Source organism: Thunnus maccoyii, chromosome 20, assembly GCF_910596095.1.
Source record: "Thunnus maccoyii chromosome 20, fThuMac1.1, whole genome shotgun sequence".
In the NCBI taxonomy this organism is placed as follows: domain Eukaryota; kingdom Metazoa; phylum Chordata; class Actinopteri; order Scombriformes; family Scombridae; genus Thunnus; species Thunnus maccoyii.
In genome coordinates this window covers 16,821,253-16,845,296 of record NC_056552.1, presented here as the reverse complement: position 1 = coordinate 16,845,296, position 24,044 = coordinate 16,821,253, and the positions used below count along the sequence as shown (strand labels likewise).

Here is a 24,044-nt window from a genome sequence, read left to right as displayed (position 1 = left end):
GGATCTGGAAAGGAGCACAGAGAACAGAACCCACCTAGGACTGTAAAAGAACCAATGTAGGAAACACAGGAATGGAGTGCAGATGAGACAGAAGATGGTGGATGGAAAAATGTGGCACAAACCAAACAGAAAGGAAAAAAAGGACAGAATTTGAGACAAAGATACAAGAGCAACTTAAACCATTCCCAATAGTGTGCCAAACTTAAAACCTTAAAAAACTAGGACATTCTAGCCAAAGAAGGAAATGAAACTGTTTGAGTAATGAATCTATTGTAATCTATCATGTATTCTGTTGTCTGCACATGTGGTCCAAACAAGTCATGTACTATCTTACCATTGCATTCCTCTCATTCTGTGCATACCACTGTGATTTAATTTATAGTACAGGAAGTGCGTCTTATGTTTAATCATGTTCAAGACTGTCCATTTTAACTGGAGCAATTGCTATTTGGGTAGATAAAACTAATAGGGACTCTTACTTTGTCCCTGTCATCTCAAATCTGTGGATTTATATGTTATATTAAAGAGCTTAATTTCCAAACATTGCATCCTCACAAGAAGTAGTGGCACCAAGACTGCGATTGGTCTCATTGTAAGAATGAGATTGCTTTGTATTTTGAATAAAAAGTCAAAAAGTCTTTGTCAAATGCCTAAATCTTTCAGTTTTATATCAAAATGTGGCTGTAAAAATCTGCCAAATGTCTATCAGAGCTGAATAATTTTCAAATGCGATAATGCTAAGATGTGTATAGAAGACAGATATGATGCTAGATATGTAGGCGGTTTGCAATTTAAGCCCACTAGAAGCAGACTAGTTATAAACTAAAAATCAAATTATTGACTATACCGCTTCTGCTTGACAGTGATTCCTTTCTGCTGCAGGGACTTTTCATTTGTGAGCTGCAGCAGAGTGATCTCCTTACGGCTGAAGAGACGGATGGAGAAGGCCTTCTCTAGTAATTTGTCGGGTGTGACAGTGGAGCCAATGCCTTTGACAAATGTCTGAATGTCCGCCCTGACTCTGCCTGAATCTTGCTGCTGCTGGTTCCCCTGCCCCCCCTGGGCTCCTGCCTTGTGCTTGCGATAGAACTTGAGCAAGGCTATAGCCACACGGTACAGAATCTTGTAGCCCTCCACCAGGTAGACATCCAGGACCCTGACAACGTGGGTAAAGGGCAGGTCGCCGAGCACCCAGCGCTGCCAGTCTGAATAGACTTCCAGGACATCCTGGGCTGTGGCCACAATCAGTTTGTGGGCGGCTGTGCAGTACTTGTTGGCCAGATCACCGAAAGTCATGCTGCTAGACTCATAGGCCAGGAACGTCTGGTCCAGCAGTCGTTTGCCTGGTTCGTTGCAGGCAAGTATGCGGCTGACGTGCTCAAAACACTGAGCTTCATCTACACTGAAGTGCAGGAGCAATGAAGTAACAGCTGGAAGTGATGGGCAGTGGGAGATGTCTGGAAACTGTCCAGCCAGGCAGTTGATAACCTGATGGGCTGAGGATATTGCCTCTGCCTTCAGGCAATAGTGTGGCACAGGACTTCCATCCACAAACTCGGGCAGTGGGATGTGGGAGGGCTTCTTAGTAGCTGCATTTCCCATAATGTCACGATATACTTCTGCATCTGGGGTTACTGTACGGCAGGGAATGGCTTTGATGAGCTGCTGGTAGACTTGTGCTCGCAGTTTGTGGTTCTTGGACCAGTAACCCTGCCGAGCCATCTGTTTGAACTCTTTCAGGTCCTTACAGTCCACCTTGGTGGGTCCGCTGCTCTTGGCCAGGTCCCCCATCTGGTTCCAGTCCACAAAGCTGCCATAGTCTTCTTCAGCCATGGTGCTGGAAACTTGCTGGACTGCCTGAGTGGGAATAGAGGAGGGCGCTCCAGGGGTATTACTAAACTTCTGTCCTCCACACAGCAGATAACTAGCCTATTTTTCTTAACTGCCCATGATGACTACTGGAAAACACAAAAGTGAAAAAGAGGAAATGAGTGAGTCACTTATTTACAACAACAACAAAAGAAAACAGTGATTACAAAATTGTTGTAGAGCCAAATAACACTCAGTCAGGATGACGTGAGCATGATCAAAATTCAGTTTTCTACTGTATGTTTCTACTAAGCAGTATCAAACATGTTCTATAATCTCCTAAACCCACAAACTTGAGTCTTTAGTTAATTCTTACAAACCTGTTTCTATATAGTTGGCTACCTCCTAGACTAATTATATAAATTAGCTAAGGATAACACATGGACACATAGGGATGTGCTACCATGAGGGATTTATTACTAACTGGTCACAGTAAATCTGTGCTGCAAAACAACATTAGCCAATTTCACTAACCCAATTTATGCTCTGGCACAGATCTTCAGATATATAAAACTATGTACATCATGCATTTCTTACGTCTGAAGTGAAAATAAATCCGAAGCTTGAATGGAATGCAGCGCAAGGCTATCTTAGTGATTCCATATGACAGCCACAAAAACAACTTCAGATGACCTTTGATGAACAAAAATATCTTGGACCTATTTAATTGACCAGGCGAAGTTTTATATTAAAGCAACACGCAACTGTTGGGATCTCTAGTGGTGAGGGAAATAAGTTTTTGGACATAGTAAAAGTTAAATCTCAGTATACTTATAATACTATATGTTATATAATTGACTGTCATATAATCATTTTACAGTGATACTTTCCCAGAGGACATATGGAGCTGCATGTCCAAAGATCACTTGCAATACACAGTATACAGAGAATGGTTGTCATGCAATCATCAAATCTTTTCACACTGTTTTTGAACAAGTCACATGGAGATGCATGTCCAAAGATCACTTGCAATATACTGAAAACTGCAGCTATAAAAATCATCTGATCATTTCACGCTGGCCTCCAACAAGTCACATGGAGGTGTACACCAGTATGCTGCAAGAAAAAAACATTTATGATAAGCCTGTACATGTACTACTTTGATAGAAGATATGTTTACCTATGTTTTCCTGTTTACACCAGATGTAATTACCAAAAGCAAGCCAACAAGGATAGCTGCCATGAGGTTCAATTGGTCAGCCTTTAAACCTTAGTGCTGATAATTAAATAACTGAGTCCACTTATCCCATGATGACAACTTAACATTATATACTGTACAGGAATTCTTGGCATGAACAACAAGAGTCCAGAGGGTGTTGGAGCTCTGGTTCTGTAGAGTACAGTAACATGGTTCCTCTGATGTAATTGCGCATACAGAAGTTACCTGACCTCCTTACATAATGAATTAGTGTCTAGACCACACACAATCTGTGCCATAGTCCACACCGGAACCAAGAGTTCTGGTTTTGGATGATGACTAAAGGCACCTTGTTAAAGGTCAGGCCTGTAGGGTTATTAAAGCACTAGAAGGTGTTATGCTTTACATCCTCATTCACAAGATTCCTACACACTTTACATTTAAAAAATCCTAAAAATATTTTGACTGCACTTTTGGGGCTGGTTTCAGGGCAAGGATTAAGCCTGGTCCAGGACCAAGAAATATCAATGGATATCTTCACTGAGTCTTGTTTTCACCCTCAGGATTTAATTGGTTTACAGTTACTGCATTTACCATGATATGATTGTCCCTTTGGCCATTATACTATATAAGCTCAACAATATTTGCGACCTATAGATGCAGATGAGGAATGACAGTAGGTTGGCAACTACATTATATATATTTATATGACACTGCATAAGCAATAAATAGCTTTCACTGGTATGTGTTCATGCATTTTGTTCCATTTCTTTACAAAAAATTAAGATTACAACCAGAATACATTTAATGCTCTCAGTTACTTATCCTTACACGACTAATCTATTGCAAATTAGATTTAAATACTAAGGTAATGAACGGGAAAGGAAACTGACTACTAGCTTTAAATGAAAGCTTACTGGAGCTACCACATTTAACTTTACCTCTGCAACAGTGGACAGACCGTTACTGTGGCCGAATCAATGATTGACATGTTTTCCTTACAGGCTCAGCAAATGCAGATACAATGACATGACCACAGAAATGGCTAACGGTGGTTACAGAGAGTAACACCTTGTTCCCTCTTTGACTACAGTTATGCCAACGCTCAGTGGACACAGCTGCAAATGCATGCAGAGCTGTCTCACCTATGTTGACTATCGAATAAACTAGCTAGCTAGCTGAGGTGATAGTAGCTAACAGTAGAGGAAGCCGGTGCACACTGGTCACAGGGTATACATTACCGCCCGAGTAAATCTCATACACCCTTTTCCATTCACACTTGCCAAGTTAGCATCGCTAGCGTTAGCTGGCCGCAAGCTGCCCCTGTCATCCTGTCACTGCATTTCCGCAGCTAACGAAATCTTAACCAGACACACACAACTAGCTGCCCAGCAGCCCAACAAGCAAGACAGACACGAAGCCATGCAAATATTGACGAACACCAAAAAATAACCCAGTAAAATATGTTTGCTATCGCTGCAGCACTAGCTAGCATCAATGTTACCAACCAAAAATGAATTTGTCCGCAGGCTGTCTTGGAGTTTGTTGATATGGAGAGATTTCAGCTTGAATTTGTGGAAAACCGATGCATGCAAAACTGAACGCCGGTCACAGGAATAAACATTACCGTCACTGCACAAGACTGAAGACGGGTAAGCGAATGATACATAACTGTCAACAGATAAACTGACGTTACTCCTACCTGGATGTGTGAGATGTCTTGAGACGTGAAGCAGCATTCATATTAAGTTGACTCGGGCATGCGCAGTTCTTCTACGCCCGGTCACGGTCAGCGTGATGCTGCTGGAGCTGCAGAGAGGGGCTCAGGTGGGCTGGTTAAATATATACTGTTTACAGCCACTTGTTTGTACGCTTTGGTTAATTCATAAAAAAGGATGGGATCTTGTTTTTTTCTCAGGAAAACTTGTTTTAGCCTTGGTGTCAGGATTCAAAGGCTCAGAATAAGGAAGACTAGATTAAAATACACATAATAATCATGATGTCAATTACACAGGGCTACATCAACTACTATGTCACATACAAATATCTATACACTTTCATAAAATATTATAGCTGACTGGAGTATTGCAGGAATACCACAAGATATAAAAACACCAAAATATGATAGAGATGATAATTGTACATCAAAGAAAAACTCCCAAACAAATATTATCAATTTGTGGTGGTGTTTCCTTTTCTAGATGCCAGGTTACACTGCTGTGACTATGTAGAGGTTGCATGACAGATCACAGTATCTGATTTGCCTTGTTTACTTCCAGACTTGCTATGTCAAGGGAGTGATGGCAATGGGACAGGACAGGAAGTACCCTAGCAAGAGCAACAAACCCTGCCTTTGTGCTGTACTCAAAGCAACCGCCAAGACACAACCGCCCAACACATGACAGCTATTACTGATAATTAAATTGTGGAACCATCTTCCAGAACAACTCAGGGTAGAATGATGTTCGGCCTTATCTTGTCCCTCCTCAACACGGCTCATGTTTTTTATGTCCTCATTTAAAACAACCTATTTTGTACTGCTGCCACAGGAAGGAAAGAGCTGCAAAGTTCAACTGTTACTGTAATAATATTCTATTGTGCATAACACACATATTGTTTCCCATCCAAATACTACTAGTGAAACCCATCTATATCACAGCATTAAATACCATTATATAGTATTGGTGTCCTGCATGATATTGATTGTGATTTGTCTCACTTGAAACATAGCCAAACAAGTGTCCACAACCTCTTTAACATCTTGTGCTGATTTATGTGACACAGAGGTGTGTTAGAAAGAGGAAAGCAGCATGTCACATGAAACAGTCAGGAACACCATATTTATTAGAATGATTTCATATTTCATTTGCATACACAATCTGAAACATTTGGATCAAACTGAGCCCACAGCCAGATAGTGTGTGTGTGTATGCAAATGTTGGTTATGTGTGTCGGGGTGTGTGCATACATGTGTGTATATGCGTGAGCGTGATTGTAAAAGAGGTTGAGGAAAAATGAGAAAAGAGGTGAGTGAGTATGAAGGATTGTCATCGTCTCCGTGTCTCTTGTGTGTGCTTGTGTGTGTGTGAGAGAGAGAGGACAGATGGGTGTAAAGCCAGTAAGCCTTTAGGTCCTAGCTTATGGAGGTTTATGCTCATCAAATCCTTCCGCACCCACATGCTGCATGACATCACTCCGATGACCAACCCCACCCCGTCCTCCATCTCCCTCCCACCTAACCACATCTCATGTACACACAAATGCGCACATGAATGCACACATGCACAGAGGAATACAGATATGTACAGATTTGTTTGTACATACAGTACATTCTGTACACATGTATCACACAAGAGTGGCAGTATTTTATGGAAGGATCTGGAATGCTGTATGATGCCTGTATAATCTGACCAATCCTGAGAGATTAAATTTAGAATTTACTCATAAAGGTTGGACCAGCTAGAGTAGTGGTCTCCTGTCAGCTATGTGCCATTAAGAGCAGGGTTTCATTCCAACAGAACAAAGATTTGTGAGATTGTTGGACACACAAAGAAAACTCAACAACTAAATACACCAAGTTACATTCAATAATTGGATTTATGGCAAGAAAGAGCCCTTGAACTGACCAACTGTGGGCAGGCAAAGAGAATGTGCAATTGTATCACCTCTCAACGGTCCTTTAGCAAGGCACTAAATCTGCAACTGTTCCAGACTTAGTTAGTTAGTTGCACTGTGCAGCTGCCAGATAGGAATGTATGAATAACTGATTATGGAATAGGGCAAGTACAGCAGGAATGATCAGATTAATAACAAAAGTATCAAGAGATAACAGTTTTATAATCTTTAGTTGCACCTTTAATAGTCAGAAATCCCTCTCCATAAACAGTAGATGAGCTATCAAGTCTAATAGCAGCCAGAAGGGATGACTTCCAATGTCAAATATGGTTTGATCAGTGTATCACTGGAAAACCTCCTCCCAGGTCCTCGCAGGTTTACCCCAACTGACTTAAAGGAGCTGCTGCTGTCAGCCAATCAGGGTTCAATGTTGTGGCTGCGTACTTGTTGTGAGAAGGGAAGGTGTGACATATGGGCCTTTAGGTCACCTGCTAATTCTACTCTTGGCCTATTTTGTCAGAAATTGGCACACTCCCTGCTCAGAGTGACATATGATGTATGTCCAACTCTGTCTCTCTGTTCAAATGGGATGTTCTTAATGAGTTAAGTGGTGTGGAAGCCTCTGGCATGCTGTATGGGGCTGTGATCTGTCATCCTTCTAATTATTGCTGCATGTTGGTTCTCATGATCTTTACAGAGGCGTTCTTGAAATAGATCACAATGCCAGTTTTGTTTCCCTTGTCTTTTTCTGATCAGGTTTTTTTGTGAAGTTTTTGTGAAGTTCCTCTGCTTTGAATCATGTCGGAATTAAAAACGTATCTGTCTCCTTTGGAAGTCTTGACACCAATGTATGCAGTTCTCCTTTCATACATGTAACACACAATAGAACAGGTCACCCCAGTGAAAACATAGCCTACAGATTATTCAACTTTGAAACACATGAGTGTTCAGAGTTTGATTTTGTGTATGCTCAGAAAGATCATTTGTGGTTAAACTGTATCTTCTCTCTTACAGTGCAGTTTCTGGACTCCAAGAACATCTTGGCACTATGGCGCCCTCTCCAGGTAGGTGAGGGATTCTGATCTGATTTGTGGTAAACCTGACTGGGTCATGTCTCATCATGCTCTTTATGTGGAGCCTTGTTTCCACAGAGTAAACCCATCCATATCTTTATGGAGCCTTGTTTCCACAAGTAATATGACTATGTAATAAAAACTGTTGAGGCTCAGTGAAACATACTTGCTAATTAAACAATTTAAGACCCTTAGATAACTTGATTTAGTTCTACCTTACAACTATCAATTATTGTAATTACTGTAATTATTTACAACCAGAATGAAACCTCTCAAGAAATAAATGCATTAATCCCTTTGTGCATTTGATGTCTAGTTTAATTATGTAACAACTGTGTTACAACACAGTAAGTCAGAATAACAACTTTTTCTATGTTAACTATACAGTTTCCACTGGGTATTTTATTCGGTCTATTATGATCCTTCTTATTGTTACTGTCATTAAATTTGTAGTGTCTTTTGTCTGTATTGTGCCATTCAGAGCCAAAAGTTTGCACCATTTGAGCTATTTAAATGAGTTCCCCGGTATCAATTCACAACCAAGGCTTAAGTCTGGCCAGCGAGACTGAAAGAAACTGTGTCACCCAATAGCGTGGGCTCCATTGTATCTGTGAAAGGCCTAAGCAGCACTCTGCGTATTGTTTTCTTTAAAGGGGAGTCAGGTTACCTTGACAACCACAGGATGCCTACCCACAGGCCCTGAGACAGAGAAAAGGCACGGCCAGAGAAGGAGGGAAAGAGAGCGAAAAGAGACAAAAAAGGAGGCAAGATACTTTCCAGCCCCAACTTTATTTCCTTTTCTTTTAGTTTGTGTGTTTTCAAAACAGGCCTGATGGTTGCCAGTGGGTTGGGAGGAAGACCCAAGGAGGTGAGGATGTGTGTGTGTGTGTGTGTGTGTGTGGTTGTCTATGTGCTGGCTTATTATACGCCGAACTGTTGACATCTCTGTATCTGTCTCACACTGACACACAACAACAGCTTGGTGACAGCAGTTTTGTTATGTATGGATTCATTATTATATTTGTCCGTCTAATCAACATGTTCTGCACAAACACAGAAAGACCACAAGCTGAAGAGCCTTTCATGGCCAGTCATGCTGGCAATAGCATTACTTTGAAATATATTTATGCCTTCACACTTTATTGGTGCAGCTCAAGAGGAAAGTGTGACCTACCATTTACAATTTAAAGTGAAACTATAATAAATCTTTGGTGGTCAAAGTGAAAAATTGTATAACAATAGTGCAATTATGTTTTTTCCTGCCCAAAACATAACCGTACACTTATTACTAAGCATGTTGTACTTAAGTATTTGCAATGTTCTTGTTTTGGCAGTGAGATCCAACATCTGTAAACAGGGGGCCATGCGCGTTGCACTGCGGCCACGCAGGTAAGAATCAGCATCATTACATCAGTGTCCAGGAAGTGGTAAAAATGTGCAGAAGAAAGTGCAGAAGAAAGTGCAGAACAAGTACTCTTTGCTCTGTGCTCTGCATATGCAGCAGAACCTCCTCCTATTTTGTTCTCACCTCAGCAGTATGCACATTTTGACAGCTGATAGGTCTGAGTAAACCTTCACAGTGACTATCAAGCTTGTTGGAAAACATGTACAAGATATGATACGGTAGATATCAGTAGTCTATTTTAACATGATTTCTCCCGTGCAGTTTACAGCTTTTCCATATACCTTCAACCAAATACATGTGATGTGGTGATGAGTGCTCTGACAAGTTTGATGAAGTTGAAATGACTTATAGATTAGAATGAAAATAATTTGTCTAGTTCTGAATCTGGAGATTTACAGGCATTTGGAGAGCCCTGAAAATGTTTTTGCATGTACTTGAGCTTTGTCATGTTTTTTTGGATAAGGGTTGGTGGGTTTACTAGCCTGATGAAAGAGAGACAGAGAGAAGTGATTGCTCTCTCTGCCCCAGTTAAACTGTAGCTGGGAGCCCATGTGAACAGTGAGCAGACACACGCTATACTGGCACATCACGCTTCAAATATTCATTTTGACACACCAGGGTCCTTACTTGAAGTCATGGAACAATTTAGTTCTCCACATTCTCTCAGTGTTCTCGGTGAAAGGCAGAGTCAAGCTGTATGGTTTTTATTACATCAGATCTGCCTTTAAAATCACATCCATGAAGTTCAAAGGAGATTTAACTGGTTTTGTATGACACCGATTATTAAAAAGTGACCTTTTATGTCATTTCAAATATCTTGCCAATGAACATACCAAGCAAATACAAATGTCAGATCTGGAGTTGTTTACTCTATTGCATATACTGCTGTGTCTGCGCTTATTAAGGAACGGGCATGATCTTCCATTTTCAGGGATTCCTGCAGGGAAGTTCCCTTGGGGTACTTCTGCAGTTGCTACGTGGAAAGATTCTACTTCAACTCATTCAAAAAACTGAAATTATGATTTGATCAAAAATATACCCTACATATTGAGTCAGCTGTAACACCTGAAATTGAGTGCAAGCAAGCAAGCAAGCAGGAAAGTCTAATCAGTTAGCTAAAAGTTAAAATAATGCTAAAAATAATGAGTAAATGGTTAAAATATTCAGTTCCTGCCACTCCAATGTTCTTGTACAAATGCAAACTGACCTAAATGTGAACAGTTAAGTTGTATAAAAAATACTGTAACAATATCCACTTTCATATAATTAATAGTATAAATAAACAGTTTGAAATGAATTTAAATGAACACATTTAGAAACATGACAGGTGTTGTAATTTGATAGTAGAGTTCATCTGACAGGGCTGTGTTGTACCTCACATGCTGCAGCATTTGAAGAAGAATAAGCATTTCTCTGTCTATTGTGTCCTCTAGTGGTTGCCTGGTGCTCTGTCTGTGCCTGTCTGTGTTCACCCTGCTGCTACAGAGCCTCTGGGTGCCTCTGGAGATGACCAGGGAAGAACCTGCTGGGAGGTCACCTGAAGAACAGGGTAACTCACACACACACAAGGACACACAGAGTTTACTTTAGAGGAAGCCTTTACCTTTTTTTACTATCAAAAAGATAAAACATCCAGATATTCATATATTCACATGAACTGTGCTGGGCAACATTGATTATGAGTATAGTGAATCAAAATAAAATATCCAAAATAAATTAAATTATGAAACAAATTAATCTCACTCAGATGTAATGTCTTCACATTAAGCACTGATTGAGGAGTACATGTGGCAGTACATGTATATTTTGCAGAATTATACTCTTGTATTGTACAAGACCTGGTCCTCCCATTGTTAGATGAAGCTTTGTACACAATTCGCGGTGGGTCCTCCCATGCGTCTAACAGTTGTGGGTTTGCGGCCAAGACATACCCCTGTTCAGTTCAATTGTCTGGCTACACTGTTTCCCCAAAGGAGGGTTTTTAAGGGGGCAGTGGACAAGGTTGTTTGGGCAAAAGCTTTCTTCCTGGTTTACAAGGAAGAGACACATGTTGTCAACAGTCTCCTCCAGAGCCTTTTTTTCATTAAAATCAGCTGTCTTTTATGTGGACCTGATCATGAACATTCTGGAAAGAAACTCAACAAGCTCCACTTGGTGTCTCCACTAATCTGATACAGAAGCTGATTCATGGTACATTAGATTTTTTTTTGGAATTCTCTTAATTCAAAGGAACCCAGTTAACTTCTGAATAATATGAAACTGACTGAACCAATTTATGCATAACATTTAATTCCACAGTTAGTTAAGATACAATCAGACACACAGGTTTAACTAAAGATAGAATGAAAACAAGTAGTGTTTGTGAAAGAGTTGAACAATGTGGTGACCAATCCATCAGTTTCGAAATGTAATCAAAGAAGACGACTTTTTATCCAAACATCCCCATCCATTACTCCTCGAATTCTAGAAAAACAGTTTGTAGCAGACAATGTAATCCGCTGGTGCATCACAGCCACAGACCCACAATTGTTCTGTGCTTTGAGGGACCCACCACAAGTTGTGTACAAATAGCCACCCAGCAATGGTTGTGTTGGAAAAATATACCACATGGGGGAAGCTGTTGGTCAGCACACAGTTAATCCAACTCAAATTCACCAAATGTCATCTTTCTTCACAGTCATTTTCTTGTATTTAATCTTGAGTTTCACCCATATCCTTTAAGTTTGAATTGTTTTTAGAAAATGATTAAACAGAACGATTTGAAAACAGAGTATCATCATTATTCCACCATAATTTTTCTCATGAAAAAGAAATATGTTGTCTCTGACACAGAGGAAATTTATATCAGTAGACTTATTATTGCATTATAATGTGTTATTGTGTTATGAAAACACATAATAAGGAGCTATGTGCTTCATATTTTACTTCTAATTTCCATCATGTGACTGTTATCATCTAGAAATGTGCAGAAACAGCATGACGTGACATGCACATGCCCACCCACACCCACCACACACACACTTTAATAAGCTGCACGCACACACACACACATACACACACGCACCCACACAAACACACACACACACACACACACACTTCTTTACAAGCTTTGGAATGGTTTAGTCACATCTCACACAACTGGCATAAAGTTATTACAGGATTCAGCCTCTTCTTTCCCCCATTCATCTTTCATTGCCTATGAGCCCAAAGGCCCTCAGGGCATACAAGTATTGATATACTGACAGCTGAGCAAACAGAGATGTAGTGACATCACCTGTCTGTGGGATTTTTTTCTAAGTATCACGGGTTTAAGCTTAATCCCCAAGGAGATCCTTATTCTGACCTCAAATCAACCCCACCTCCACCAGCATCTCCCCAACTCACAAAGTTTCAGTCAAGACATCCTTGATCTGCCATCTCAAATAGTTCCTTTTAGCAGACTCCTAAAACTCACATTCACTGTTTTTACAGTTATTCTGTGTCTGGTAACTAGAGCCAGTTAATTCAGGTCAGCCACACTTTACATTGGATGGCCTATCTGAGCACACATAAGAGGTAGAGGATTCACGTTTTAACATGGTTTGTTAGCAAACAATAATAATATATAGTCACTGTAACCTATATTTGTATCCTGCTAGTAAGATGTACTGTATGTTTTTGACAGAGCGTCTTATAAATGTTGGAGGTAGTTTTCTCCCACCAAGGGGTTCCATGATAAATCTGAGGTGTAAAAAGATGATTCAAGGACCCAATTATGTTTTATTTTTTCAGAACTTTCTGTAATTGTTGCTTTATTTCCCCTATATCTGCTACAAGTCTCTAAAAAGTCTAAACAGTTGGGAACCATTGGGTTAAGAGATGCACAACAATGACTACAATTACTATAAAAGTGAGGTTTATGAATAGCTTCACCACGTTTTCAAGTACATACTGACATGACCTGAAATTGACTGTTCCACAGCATATGAGATCAGCAATTTGAGATTAGCATCAACTTCAACCTTTATGGTGTCCAAGTAAACATTCACAAAATCTTTGCATACAGCATGTCTACATGAATGTGTGTGTGTGTTTCTCCTCTCTGTAACCATAAATCAATGTGACTGCAAATCTTCACAAATGTTTGGTAGTCAGAAATGATGACTCAACATCTTTATCTGTCATAAAATTGTCCTTTTGGAAAATTCACCTCTGTTAAAATGATTAGATGCCATTACCTCATACAATGAATATGGAAAATACACACAGCCATAATCGCTGAATCATTTCCTGCAGATCAAGTTAAGAAAATAGCATTACATAACAGGGCTGTTTTCATGATAAATGGAACAAAATTTGTTTCCTAAAGACAAAGTGGCTCTGTCATAATGCAATAATACACTGTTAAGTACACAAATGTTTTGATGTTTGATACTGTACGTGCATGACCTACTGTGTGGTGTATACTATTGCCATAGGGCAGCGAGGTCTTGGCTTTCGTAGGCTGGCTCTTCGCTTGGAGGCTTTGAATACTCAGGTGCAGAGGCTGAGCAGAGAGATAGATGCCACCAAGATGACCAGAGATGATCTCAGCCTGCTACTGCAGAGGTATTCAACATCTACTGTCTTCGCATATAAACAGAATCCATTCACCACCTGCTGGATCGCAGTATAATACAATTGCAGATGCAGTACGACTCAGTGTTCCTCTGTATTCCTTTGGTATGCATACAGTACAGTGGTCTCATGTGGACTCCTGTTTGTTTCCCAGCTTTAGACAGGACCAGCAAGGCTTGGCCCACTTGGTAGAGAGGGAGCTGAAGAGAGTGTCCCATAGACTTGACCAGCTCAGCCGTCATCACCACCATCACCATCAGTCTCAAACAACTCCACCACATGATAACCACAGACTACACACAGGTAATTGTGAATGAATTGTGTACAGGGAGTGGATACATCATATGAGAGTAAATAATAAGTATGTAACTGTTGTATCCAATCTTATCATAATAAAAATGTTTAATTCTGATTGATTTCAAAGTTGTATAGGATAAGTGTGCACGTTTCTGGCTTATTAGTTCAGAAAAATCTCAACTTTAATACCCAGAAATGCCAGTGAACTGCTCTAAACTAGCAACCTTGATGCTGTGTGATATGAGGGATACTTAAAGGGCAAAAGATCTGCCAGTATGAACACTTTTATCTTGAGTGTATAGGACACAGTTTGTGTCAGAATTTGATTTCATCAGATAGGAAGAATCTATAGACTTCAAATCAGTGTGACTTGGCACCCATGATGAGATTTAGACAAATCAGACAGGTGTATTATGCTATTAAATAAAAAATCTTGCTTATTTAAGCTTTAATTTTTCTATGCACATTACTAAATACAACTCGCTCTCCAAGATAAATCAGAGATTTTAGGGTTTGTTCCAGTAATAACATGCTTTAACGTTCTGGCTACACCAAATAAATACACTCTCTCGTCCCTGCTTGTTGCCAGCTTCAATAATTGGCCAATTGCAAGCTTCTCTGTGGTTGCCTGCAGTGGTAGTGTGATACTCCGAGCCAAATGCACGGTTCATAGCCTCAATAGAGGTTAACCACACAGTGAAATTAACAAGCTGTGATAATGGAGGGTGTGAATGGGGGGGTTAAAGGGCAGAGTGTGCAGGTGGTTATGGGGGATGAAGTCCTTGAATAGAAGTTTAACAAGTCTCACAGAGCCAGAGCTGATGTACTGGCCGCGGGAAGAAAAAAAGTTTACATCTACACAATGACCCTCCTGAGAGGTGTCAGGTGAGAATCAGGTTACACAGCCTGGTGGGCACACGAGGGGTTTGTGTGTCTGTGTGTGTTGGCGGTGGGGATGAGTGTGCGCACCCTCACCTCCCTATTTGAACAAGTGAATTCATAAAACTTGGGCCACACAAACACCACACCGTGCATACGTGAGGATACACTCTCGTCGACATGCACACAAACACACACTTCTCTAACCAGCTCTCTAGCCCCTCACCCTGTCCCTCTCCCATTACCTCACACCCATAAAGTACAACTGAATTACCCAGGAGTCCTTTCACCGACTTGTCTACTCATACTCTTGTTTTTGCAGGGGGAGCACTTTTTTTTCTCTGCTGTACTCTTATAGCGTATCACTGTTTTTTGGTTTTCACACCTATAAGTTTTCTTATCTTTTTTTCCCTCTCTTTTACTTTTTACTAGGCTGTTTTACACAGTTAAGGACTGTGTATTTTGGCAAGAGCAAGCATTGTAAAAGAGCCTGTTTGGTAGGAGGCAGGTGGGTCAGGTGTGTGAGTGTGTGTGTGTTCATTCCAGTTGATTGACATTGGCTAGAGATGGTGGGGGGGGGGTTACGGGAAAGGGCCTCTGAGAACACATTGCCTCTACTCTAATGCCTCTTACACGCATGGTAGCACTGTGCATCGTGCTGATGGCTGCTGTTCATTATCCACATTTCAGTTGAGAGGCTGTATATCAAAGTTATTATCCACTGTTCTTCATTACCCACAGTGAGTTAACTCCACAATGTACTTTTTGTTACCAAAGCCTGGTCTGTGGAATAATGATGCATTCAAAATGGCCTCATAAAGAAAAACTGTATGACGGCTGATATCTTACCCACAGGGCCCAATGAGAAGTGTGAGGTGCCAATTGATCCTGCATATCCGGTGTGTGCGGAGAAAGTGGAGGTGAGAAAGTGGAAATATATTGGGTTGCTTGAACTTCATGGTTGTATTATAATGCATACCTTAATTTAAACTTTTAAGTAACATTTTTGGGCCTAAATATTTGAGCACATCTGAGCTTGGCATGGAAATAACATTTTGAGATAATAAGGGTATATATCCACTAGTGCATAACAGCCCTGCTAGGCAAGGCACTCAACCACCAACAGCTGATGTAGAGCTACTCAGTATCTAGCGATAGAATACTAACTGTGTTGTGCAGATCTCTGATGCTTAAAGGAACATTTCAACATTTTGGGAAACACTTATTATTCTCTTTCTTGCTAGGATATAAATGAAAAAAATGATGCCACTCTCACATCTGTACAATAAATATTGTATTGATTGTAACAGTTTCTGCAGGCCCGTTGGCAGTCAGACCCCTGCTATACCTTTTATGGAGTGGATGGCACCACCTGCTCCATACTGACTTATCTCAGCCAAATAGAAGACTTTTGTCCTCCTCCTCCTGGAGGGAACCACTCTACACCACCATGGCACCAGAAACCTCAGTCCTATACAGAGAAGGTATCTTTACAACAGGTCTATGTCTTTGTGTAGTATTGTTGTATGGATATATGTATAATTAAATTAACAATCAAGTGAAAAGAAGCTACATTTCACAACAATTGATACATGATCACATCTCTAGCAAAATTAAATTCCACATTATTTCTATCCGGTTTACAAACTTACACTGTGTTTCATACTATGATTGTACACAGGCTGAAATACGTACAACTCTGAGCCCACTTTATGAGGCCATCAGCAACAACAGCAGTCCTGCAATAAGATTCATCCGGTCCAGGGTGGAAAGGATGTCTGAACGGTGGATACATGCTGGTCTGAGGATGAGGCAGAGCAGCAACAAGACAGTTTCATCCCAGATGAGGGTATAACCAGCAGATCAACTCTGACTAAGCATCATTAAGTTTATTTTTCTGGATTTTCAAGGAAATGGCTAAAATGACAATATTCACAAGAACATATTTTTAGATTTCAAGATTTTTCTGTTTATGTGTTTTTTTAGGGTAATACTATCTAAATACTAAACATTAAAATTTTAGTATTACATGTTCAGGGTCTCTTGATATTTATTTTTCACAACCTTCATGAATATAGTTTATTATATTGTACTTTTTAGAACTTGCTATCATAGTGTACAGAACCTTGAACTTAAGAAATCAAAGACAGTACGGAAATGGCAACACACTCCTCTTTATATCTGCTGTGTTTAACTGCCTACATCCTAAAAAGATGGATTTTGGACTTTTAAAACCTCAAAACCTCTAGGTGCTGCTTTATCCCGGTGCTCTGGCTGGGAGTGTTGGCCAGCATTTTGAAGCCATGGTGGAGAGAGGGGGTCCTCTAGGGGAGCTGGTCCAGTGGGCTGACCTCAGTGCGTGTCTGACCATCCTGGGCCACAACCTGACCCTCAGCACCTCACAGCAACACCTCCACAGGTTGGCACCACTGTTGAATACCACTAGTTCATTGGATTAAAAAATATATATGTTTCTTTGGAAGTAATGTCTTTGTGTAGAAGCAAAAGTATTTTAGTAGTTAATTGGATAACTTGAATTGGATAACTTCATATGTAACAACCTGGCTGGTCTGTGATTACTTTATATTAAAGGGACAAGAAAGGCAAAAGAACAAAGCTGAAAGATGCTCAAAAATGGTGACTGGTGACCTTTCTTGAACCTGACATGTGTTTGTTGTGGCTGTTCCAGCTTGATAGGTGCTGCTCCAGGCCGAGGCAGTTGTCCGATCCAGAGGCCCCTGACCTTTGACGTTGTCTATACTGACTACCATGGCCTTGCTCACCTTCAAGTAGCCATGGGGCTGGCTTTCCTGCATTACCAGTGCGCCCACAAGTTTCTAAATACACATTTATTTCTTCCAGTATAACATGACTTCTCCCATTCTATTAAAGATAGACAAACATTTCCTTTATGTTTACAAAGTTTTAGAAATTCCACTGCAAGTTTGTTTCATGGGCTTTGGGGTTAAAGCCAGAGATGTATATAACTTACTTAAGTGTATTACCACAGAACAATCTCACCATATAGAAAGAGGGATAAAAGGTGTTAATTTTGCTCTCTACTTCTATGGCCATATTACCACTTAGGCCCTTGTAAGATTTTAAATATACAAGATCAGCAGAACATATAATCATTGTTAAATTGCAATAATATATAAGATGATTTTATCACAAGCATTTTTTAAAATCATTCTAGGTGCCGCTTCAGAATCCTGGACTCATTTGGCACTGAACCAGCCTTTAATTTGGGAAGTTATGCAAGGATCCGTGGATATAAAACACTGTGGGGCAGCTGGGGTCTCCAGCCTCTGCAGTACATGACCATGTTCCGTAAGTCTGTGTGTGTGTGTGTGTGTGTGTGTGTGTGTGTGTGTATGTGTTTGTGCATACATTTTATGCTGGCAATAATGGCATCATGGAATTTGTTTATGACTGACTCTTTGAAGTACAATATATTGATTCAGACTTTTTGGAGACAATCTCTCTCTCTCTCTCTCTCTCTCTCTCTCTCTCTCTATATATATATATATATATATATATATATATATGTACATATACACACACACATATAAATGTGTGTGTTACACGCATATTTATATCTTGCTGCCGCAGCACTGATCCTTCACATACGCCCCACTAGGCATCCTCACAGAGAAAGAGGATTAATAGCTGAGGTTAAATAAACTTGGTGCCCAGGCAGAGCTTTCATTCCAACACCTCTCCCTGTCTTCTTTCCCACCCTGCTGGGAGATGGAGACAAGCTGGACGCACTGGGCCGAGAGCCACTCTTCATCCTTCAGCCTGGAACATGTTTATTTGTCCTGCTGAGGAGGAGAGAGAGCAATAGCTGTTAGCTGATGGTGGGGAAAGGACAGAAAGCAGGGAAGAAAGCAAAACAGCAACAAGAAAAAGGACACAGGAAGAAGAAATAAATAAAAGAGGAGCTTGAGAAAGGAGTGGATGGCTGCTTCTGTTTTGCAAAGGCGGAGAGGAAGATTGTTGACTGAAGGATTGCATTAAACAGACAAGCGGACAAAGCAGAACAGTAAACAGGCAGTGAGAACAGTGAGAACAAGAAACTCACAGCTTTTCTTCAAACCCCCACATGCTGCATGCTTCATGATCTTGATCATATCAGTGTGTTGTTGCATATCTTTGCTAATCTGATGACTGTGTTAAGCAGTGAACCTACACAGGTGTTTAAGACAAGTGGGAACAAATGGAGCAAAAGGGGCCAGAAGGAAATTCTGTGCTGCTGTAGGGTGAATAAAAGGAGATATAGTCTTATAGTCTTTCAAAGACAGGAGAGAAAGACACACACACACACACACACACACACACACACATATATATATATGTACAAATGTTGCAGAATTAAAATCGATGCTTTCACACACATACCTTTGCTAGCACATTCCTGCATCTCTTAGGTAAATACTCATCCCTCACACCTTCCTCAGTGAGTCGGAGGGCAGCAAGGTGGCAGCTGCCTATCCAAACAGTCAGAGGTGAACCTTTCATATATGTAGAGTTTTCATTTCCTTTAACAGATGATTTATATTGCACCACATGTTTTTACTCTCTCACAGAATTTTAATCTTTACTGTTTTTCACCTACAGTCTTGGTCTGTGTTGTCAGCAATGCCTGTCCAAAAGTACTTTTTTCTGATCCTCTGATCACATTTTCCACTCTCAGTGTCTTTTTTGCCTTGTCTTCAAACATGTGGTAAATTTAAGACACTTTTAAGTTTTTAACATATAAAGTAGATCAGACTACTTACTGTAAAAGCAGCATATGGACATGCACATTCTTAGAGACACTTTAATTTATTCTCAAAACTCTGAATAAAGCTTAAAGGTTTTTTTTAGATTCAAAAAAATGTTTTATTTTTACATTTTAAAAAAAAGTGCAAAAAAAATGTTGCATTTGTGGGAGCAAATGCCAAGACACATTCTTTGTGTGCTGCATATTTGGCTGATAAACAGATTCTGATTATGAAGTTCCAGCACTGACTGCTTCTTGTCCTTGTCTATATTCTTTATCTCAGAGTTTCCTTGTAAAAATGGAAATTTCATGATGGGGAATTTGAATATTGTATGCAAGCTGAGCTGAAACTAAATCACTGTTATTCATAATTTATACTGTTACTTATGTTCTGTTGTTTCTAGCTCATACTCCTGATAACTCCTTCCTGGGCTTTGTAAGTGAGGAGGCAGCAAGGGCGGAGGTGAGAGAGGAGGAGCTGGAGTCAGACACCTACAGGAAAGACAAGATAGCAGTTGTCTATGGTAAACAGGATTACATGTGGCAGGTAATGATCATGGTATTTGGCTTGATTATAAAGAAAATGACCATTTGCTTCACTATCATTTCACAAGATTGTCAAACAGCTTGGTCTTGTCATGGTCTTGCTGTTCACCGTTGCCCTTCCTTTGTTCTTTCCCTTACCTTTCTCTGTGTTTTTCTACGTGCTCTGTCTCCTGCCTGTGTCTGTTTCTGTGTGCGTATATACCAGGGTAAATCAGAGTATGTGGAGGTGATCAGTGAAGAGCTGGAGACCCATGCCACAGTCTACCAGCCTGAAGGACACGCTTCTAATTTGCCCAGCTTTATCAGAAACCACGGCCTGCTGACTCAGGAACACTTCCTACAACTTCTCCGCAGAGCCAAGGTCAGATAAGAGCTGAGCTCAGAATAAAGCTATGAAATTGGGAATTTTGGCCCCACAGGGATCACTGTCATTATATTCTTATCTTGCCTTGTTTATGGTTAATGACAGATCCTCAATTTTAGTACAAAATGACGTCTACTCTGCTCCCCTCTCAGGTGTTTGTAGGTCTTGGTTTCCCCTATGAGGGTCCAGCTCCCATTGAGGCAATAGCTCTGGGCTGCATCTTCCTCCAGCCACGATTTGACCCACCACACTCCCCAGACAATAATGACTTCTACAAAGGCAAGCCCACCACAAGACAGGTAGGTAACCCCTCCAGTTGAAAAAAAAATAGTGTACATCCATTTTTAGATCTAAATACAGTAAAAAAAACTGGATTACAGATCTCCTCTCAGCACCCATATGCTGAAGAATTCATCAGTAAACCCCACGTGTGGACTGTGGACATGACCAACAGGACAGATGTACGGGAAGCAGTCAAAGCTATTCTACGCGCAGAGGTAGGTCCCAGAGTACAAGTATAAAGTTACTATTTAAACTGTATATTCAGAACATATATGTAGACACACACCTTGTAATCCCTAAATATAAGTTGCAGTAGCACTGAATGACTTGCACTGAAGTGTTTGTGTATGTTTGTGCAGGTGAAGCCTTTCACTCCCAGAGAGTTCACATGTGAGGGAATGCTGGAGCGGGTTCATGGTTATATCACTCACCAGGTATGGGGTTGTAGCCATGTAGGATAAAGCTCGCTCAGTCATTTTTGTAGAGCTGCTAAATTAAGTGAAAGTTTTTGTGAGATGTGATAAACTGAATATTGCTTCTATTCTAAGGTTTTTATTCCTTTTGCTGTAGGCTCAGTTCAAACTCCCATAAATTTCTCTCTCCCTGAAAACTTAAATCACTCTAGAATTTCTGCAGTAAGTCTGTCCCTACATGGCCACCAGAAAGTACTCTAAGGGCGCACCTGGGTCCTCTGGGTCAGTCGTGTGTGAGTGTGTGTCGACACTCCTCTCTCGTGTGTGAGCCTGCTCTGTTTCACCACCTCAACAGCCCTGCCGCGTTCACTAGGTGAGAGATTAGGAGATACATACTGCAGAAACACATTGTACAGATGATTGATGCACCATAGTGTAAATATACTACTCACTCTCTCCCATTTTGTAGGCTCGGGCTGGGTTGTTCCAGCATGGTGCAGGAAGTCAACCATCTGTTTCCTTCCTACAGCCCTTGGGGTCGGCGATGTGGCCTTCAGCAGGAACCACTGCTGTTTAGTTGTGCCGGTTCTGATCCTTCCCACCGCAGACTGTGTCCCTGCAGAGCTCACCTACCTGGACAGGTGGCACTGCATCCTGACATCCTTTAACAACACTGTGAAAGGACTCAGGGAATAGCACGGAGAAAAGAGGAAAAAGCTAATATGATGAAGACAGCACCAAAGAACCATCTGCAATGCTTAATGTAGAGTTAAAGTGATCTCAACCAAAGAAAGCAAGCTGTCCTGCCAACACTATTGAAAGGTTTGTGGTCTCATAGAGAGGCTGAGGGACTGCATTTTATTATGATGCACACATAATTAAAAATAAATAATTTTCAGTGCTCCGGTAATCTGAAGGAATTATCTCAGTCAGCAACCCTAGCATTTAGGTTTTCATAACAATTTCGGAGTTATGAATTTATCATGAACAGATCAGAAGATATTGCTGCTCGTCCCTTAGGCATCCAACATTGCATTAAAAAAATAATATGAGAGAGGCCGTGCCAAATGGTTAAAGTTGTTCTGCAAAATTTCTATTGCTAGATTTGTCTGACTCAACTGGTTGGCCCAAGACTTTGTTGTGTTTTTTTTTCTAATGACAGTCATTACTCAGGAACCAAAAATGAATGATTGTCATATCATAAGTACTTGAATATTGAAGGATGAAGAATTCAAGGCCTGGTGTCTCATGGTGCCTAACTAAATCCCTGTTGTTGTTGTTGTTGTAGCTTTTCCTTGATCCCTTGAGCAAATTGTCTCTAAATGAAGGCAAAAACCACTTTAGGGAAAATAGGTGTTTAGGTGCATTTGAATAAATATATTCCAGCTTTGAGAAGAGACACCAATGACTCTAAATCCATGTAATGGCCATGAATGCTAAACTTCTTTTCACTTTCTCTAGATCACACACAGTACAGTGCACTTCAATATTTTTTGCTTACAGTAATGTATCACACTGGTCAGTATTGCATGGGATTACTACCCATGTAACCCCTCAATGCATTGCTGGCTGCAAATATTAGCCTGGGCCTCGGAGGAGAGAGGGTGACAGCCTAAGTGATGAGGCTCATTATCTGAGTGAATCATGGATAACCTCTGGATGCCTTTTGGAGGTCACAGCCATATGACCATGATTATACTGTCATATAAACCATTGGTTCCCAACCGTCTTTGACTTAGGAAACCCCCTCAGCTCTGTTTAAATCCATACCCCCCACCAGTAAAGGCAGGATCACATTGTTTGTCTTTCAAACACATATTTTGCGTCATTTAGACCGGGAAAAAGTCACTGAAGGCAGAATTAATTATGTTTTCTTGAGTTATTTTACTAGAAATTACACCTTAAAATGATTTTGAACGCATAACAGATGACTCATTTCGCCCAGAGTTCTTGCATTTGCGCCAATATTATTCCTTGACTGCCTCATGACCTACAGATCTGTAGCGCCCCCACCCCACCCACCCAAGGGTATTTTGCACCCCTGGTTGATATGAACAAACATGGAAACTTTACATACAGTATGTACAGTGATTTGGCATGACACACTCTTAATGAGAGAGTTATAGAGGCCCTATGCTTGAACATTTCCATTTCAGAAGCCTCAAAAGGTCACACAGGCTTATCCCGTCATCCCTGCCTGCAAAACAGCTTGTGAAAGAAACAAATGATAACAACCAAGGGCTAAACTACAGCCCATAATCAGTGTTAAGTGATGGGGTGCTGGACTTACATAGTGCAGCTGTTAGTAAAGATGGCTCCAACAATGGCAACAAGCTGCTATTTTGAACTGGATCGATGTGAGGTTCTTCTTGGAAATGACGCACTCATGAATGTTAATTGGCAGAGAAGGAGACCTTTTCCGCCCCGATACACTCCATGTGACCAGAACATATTGTCACTCAGGGATCAGACTATTCAGGGGTGCAACGATAGGATTGGTTGTCAATGTGATTGACTGGTAAATGGCTGAGAAACGGTCCATGAAAACAACATTTGTGATGACTCTGGTGGATTCTGGTGAATTCATTTGGCCTTGTCAAATGTGACTTTTTCTTAATTAGCTGAACGATGATGGAAATGAACTTGTGTTTATGTCAGGAGGCTGTTTGGAATAAAAGAAAATAAAAGTTGCTTTTGACTCAGAGGGACGTCTCTGAAACAAAGTTTTAGAAAAGTGATGTCACATTTCTGGATGAGTCATGTTAATACATATCATTTACATGTGTTATGGCATATAAAAGC

General features: G+C 40.6%; 2 protein-coding genes across 5 annotated transcripts in view; one reads left to right on the top strand and one right to left on the bottom strand.

Moving 5' to 3' along the window:
• tbc1d24 (TBC1 domain family, member 24) overlaps nt 1–4,797 on the bottom strand; it is a 9,735-nt gene extending 4,938 nt beyond the window's left edge. The window contains exons 1-3 of one of the 4 annotated variants that reach the window (XM_042397934.1): nt 4,710–4,797; nt 848–1,958; nt 35–40 (exon numbers count right to left, since the gene is read on the bottom strand). In XM_042397934.1, coding sequence (XP_042253868.1) covers nt 35–40; nt 848–1,833 — 992 coding nt within the window. In that variant the 5' untranslated portion in view covers nt 1,834–1,958; nt 4,710–4,797. The other 3 variants (XM_042397935.1, XM_042397936.1, XM_042397938.1) reach the window with 3 other exon arrangements.
• Nucleotides 4,572–24,044, top strand: LOC121887256 (alpha-1,6-mannosylglycoprotein 6-beta-N-acetylglucosaminyltransferase B-like). The gene is made up of 20 exons (XM_042397933.1): nt 4,572–4,659; nt 7,637–7,686; nt 8,349–8,563; nt 9,030–9,084; nt 10,534–10,649; nt 13,558–13,687; nt 13,851–13,999; nt 15,728–15,792; nt 16,183–16,356; nt 16,554–16,721; nt 17,122–17,291; nt 17,562–17,693; nt 18,069–18,202; nt 20,042–20,184; nt 20,389–20,544; nt 20,700–20,846; nt 20,928–21,044; nt 21,189–21,263; nt 21,455–21,615; nt 21,712–24,044. Exons 4-20 carry the CDS (start codon nt 9,059–9,061, stop codon nt 21,908–21,910), a joined length of 2,262 nt encoding a protein of 753 aa, XP_042253867.1. The 5' UTR covers nt 4,572–4,659; nt 7,637–7,686; nt 8,349–8,563; nt 9,030–9,058; the 3' UTR covers nt 21,911–24,044.

Coding starts and splice junctions, on each gene's coding strand:
- LOC121887256 (XM_042397933.1), top strand. CDS start 9,059: ATGCGCGTTGCACTGCGGCCACGCAG. Junction 15,793..16,182: donor TGTGTGCGGAGAAAGTGGAG/GTGAGAAAGTGG, acceptor TGATTGTAACAG/TTTCTGCAGGCCCGTTGGCA. Junction 21,045..21,188: donor AAGCTATTCTACGCGCAGAG/GTAGGTCCCAGA, acceptor ATGTTTGTGCAG/GTGAAGCCTTTCACTCCCAG.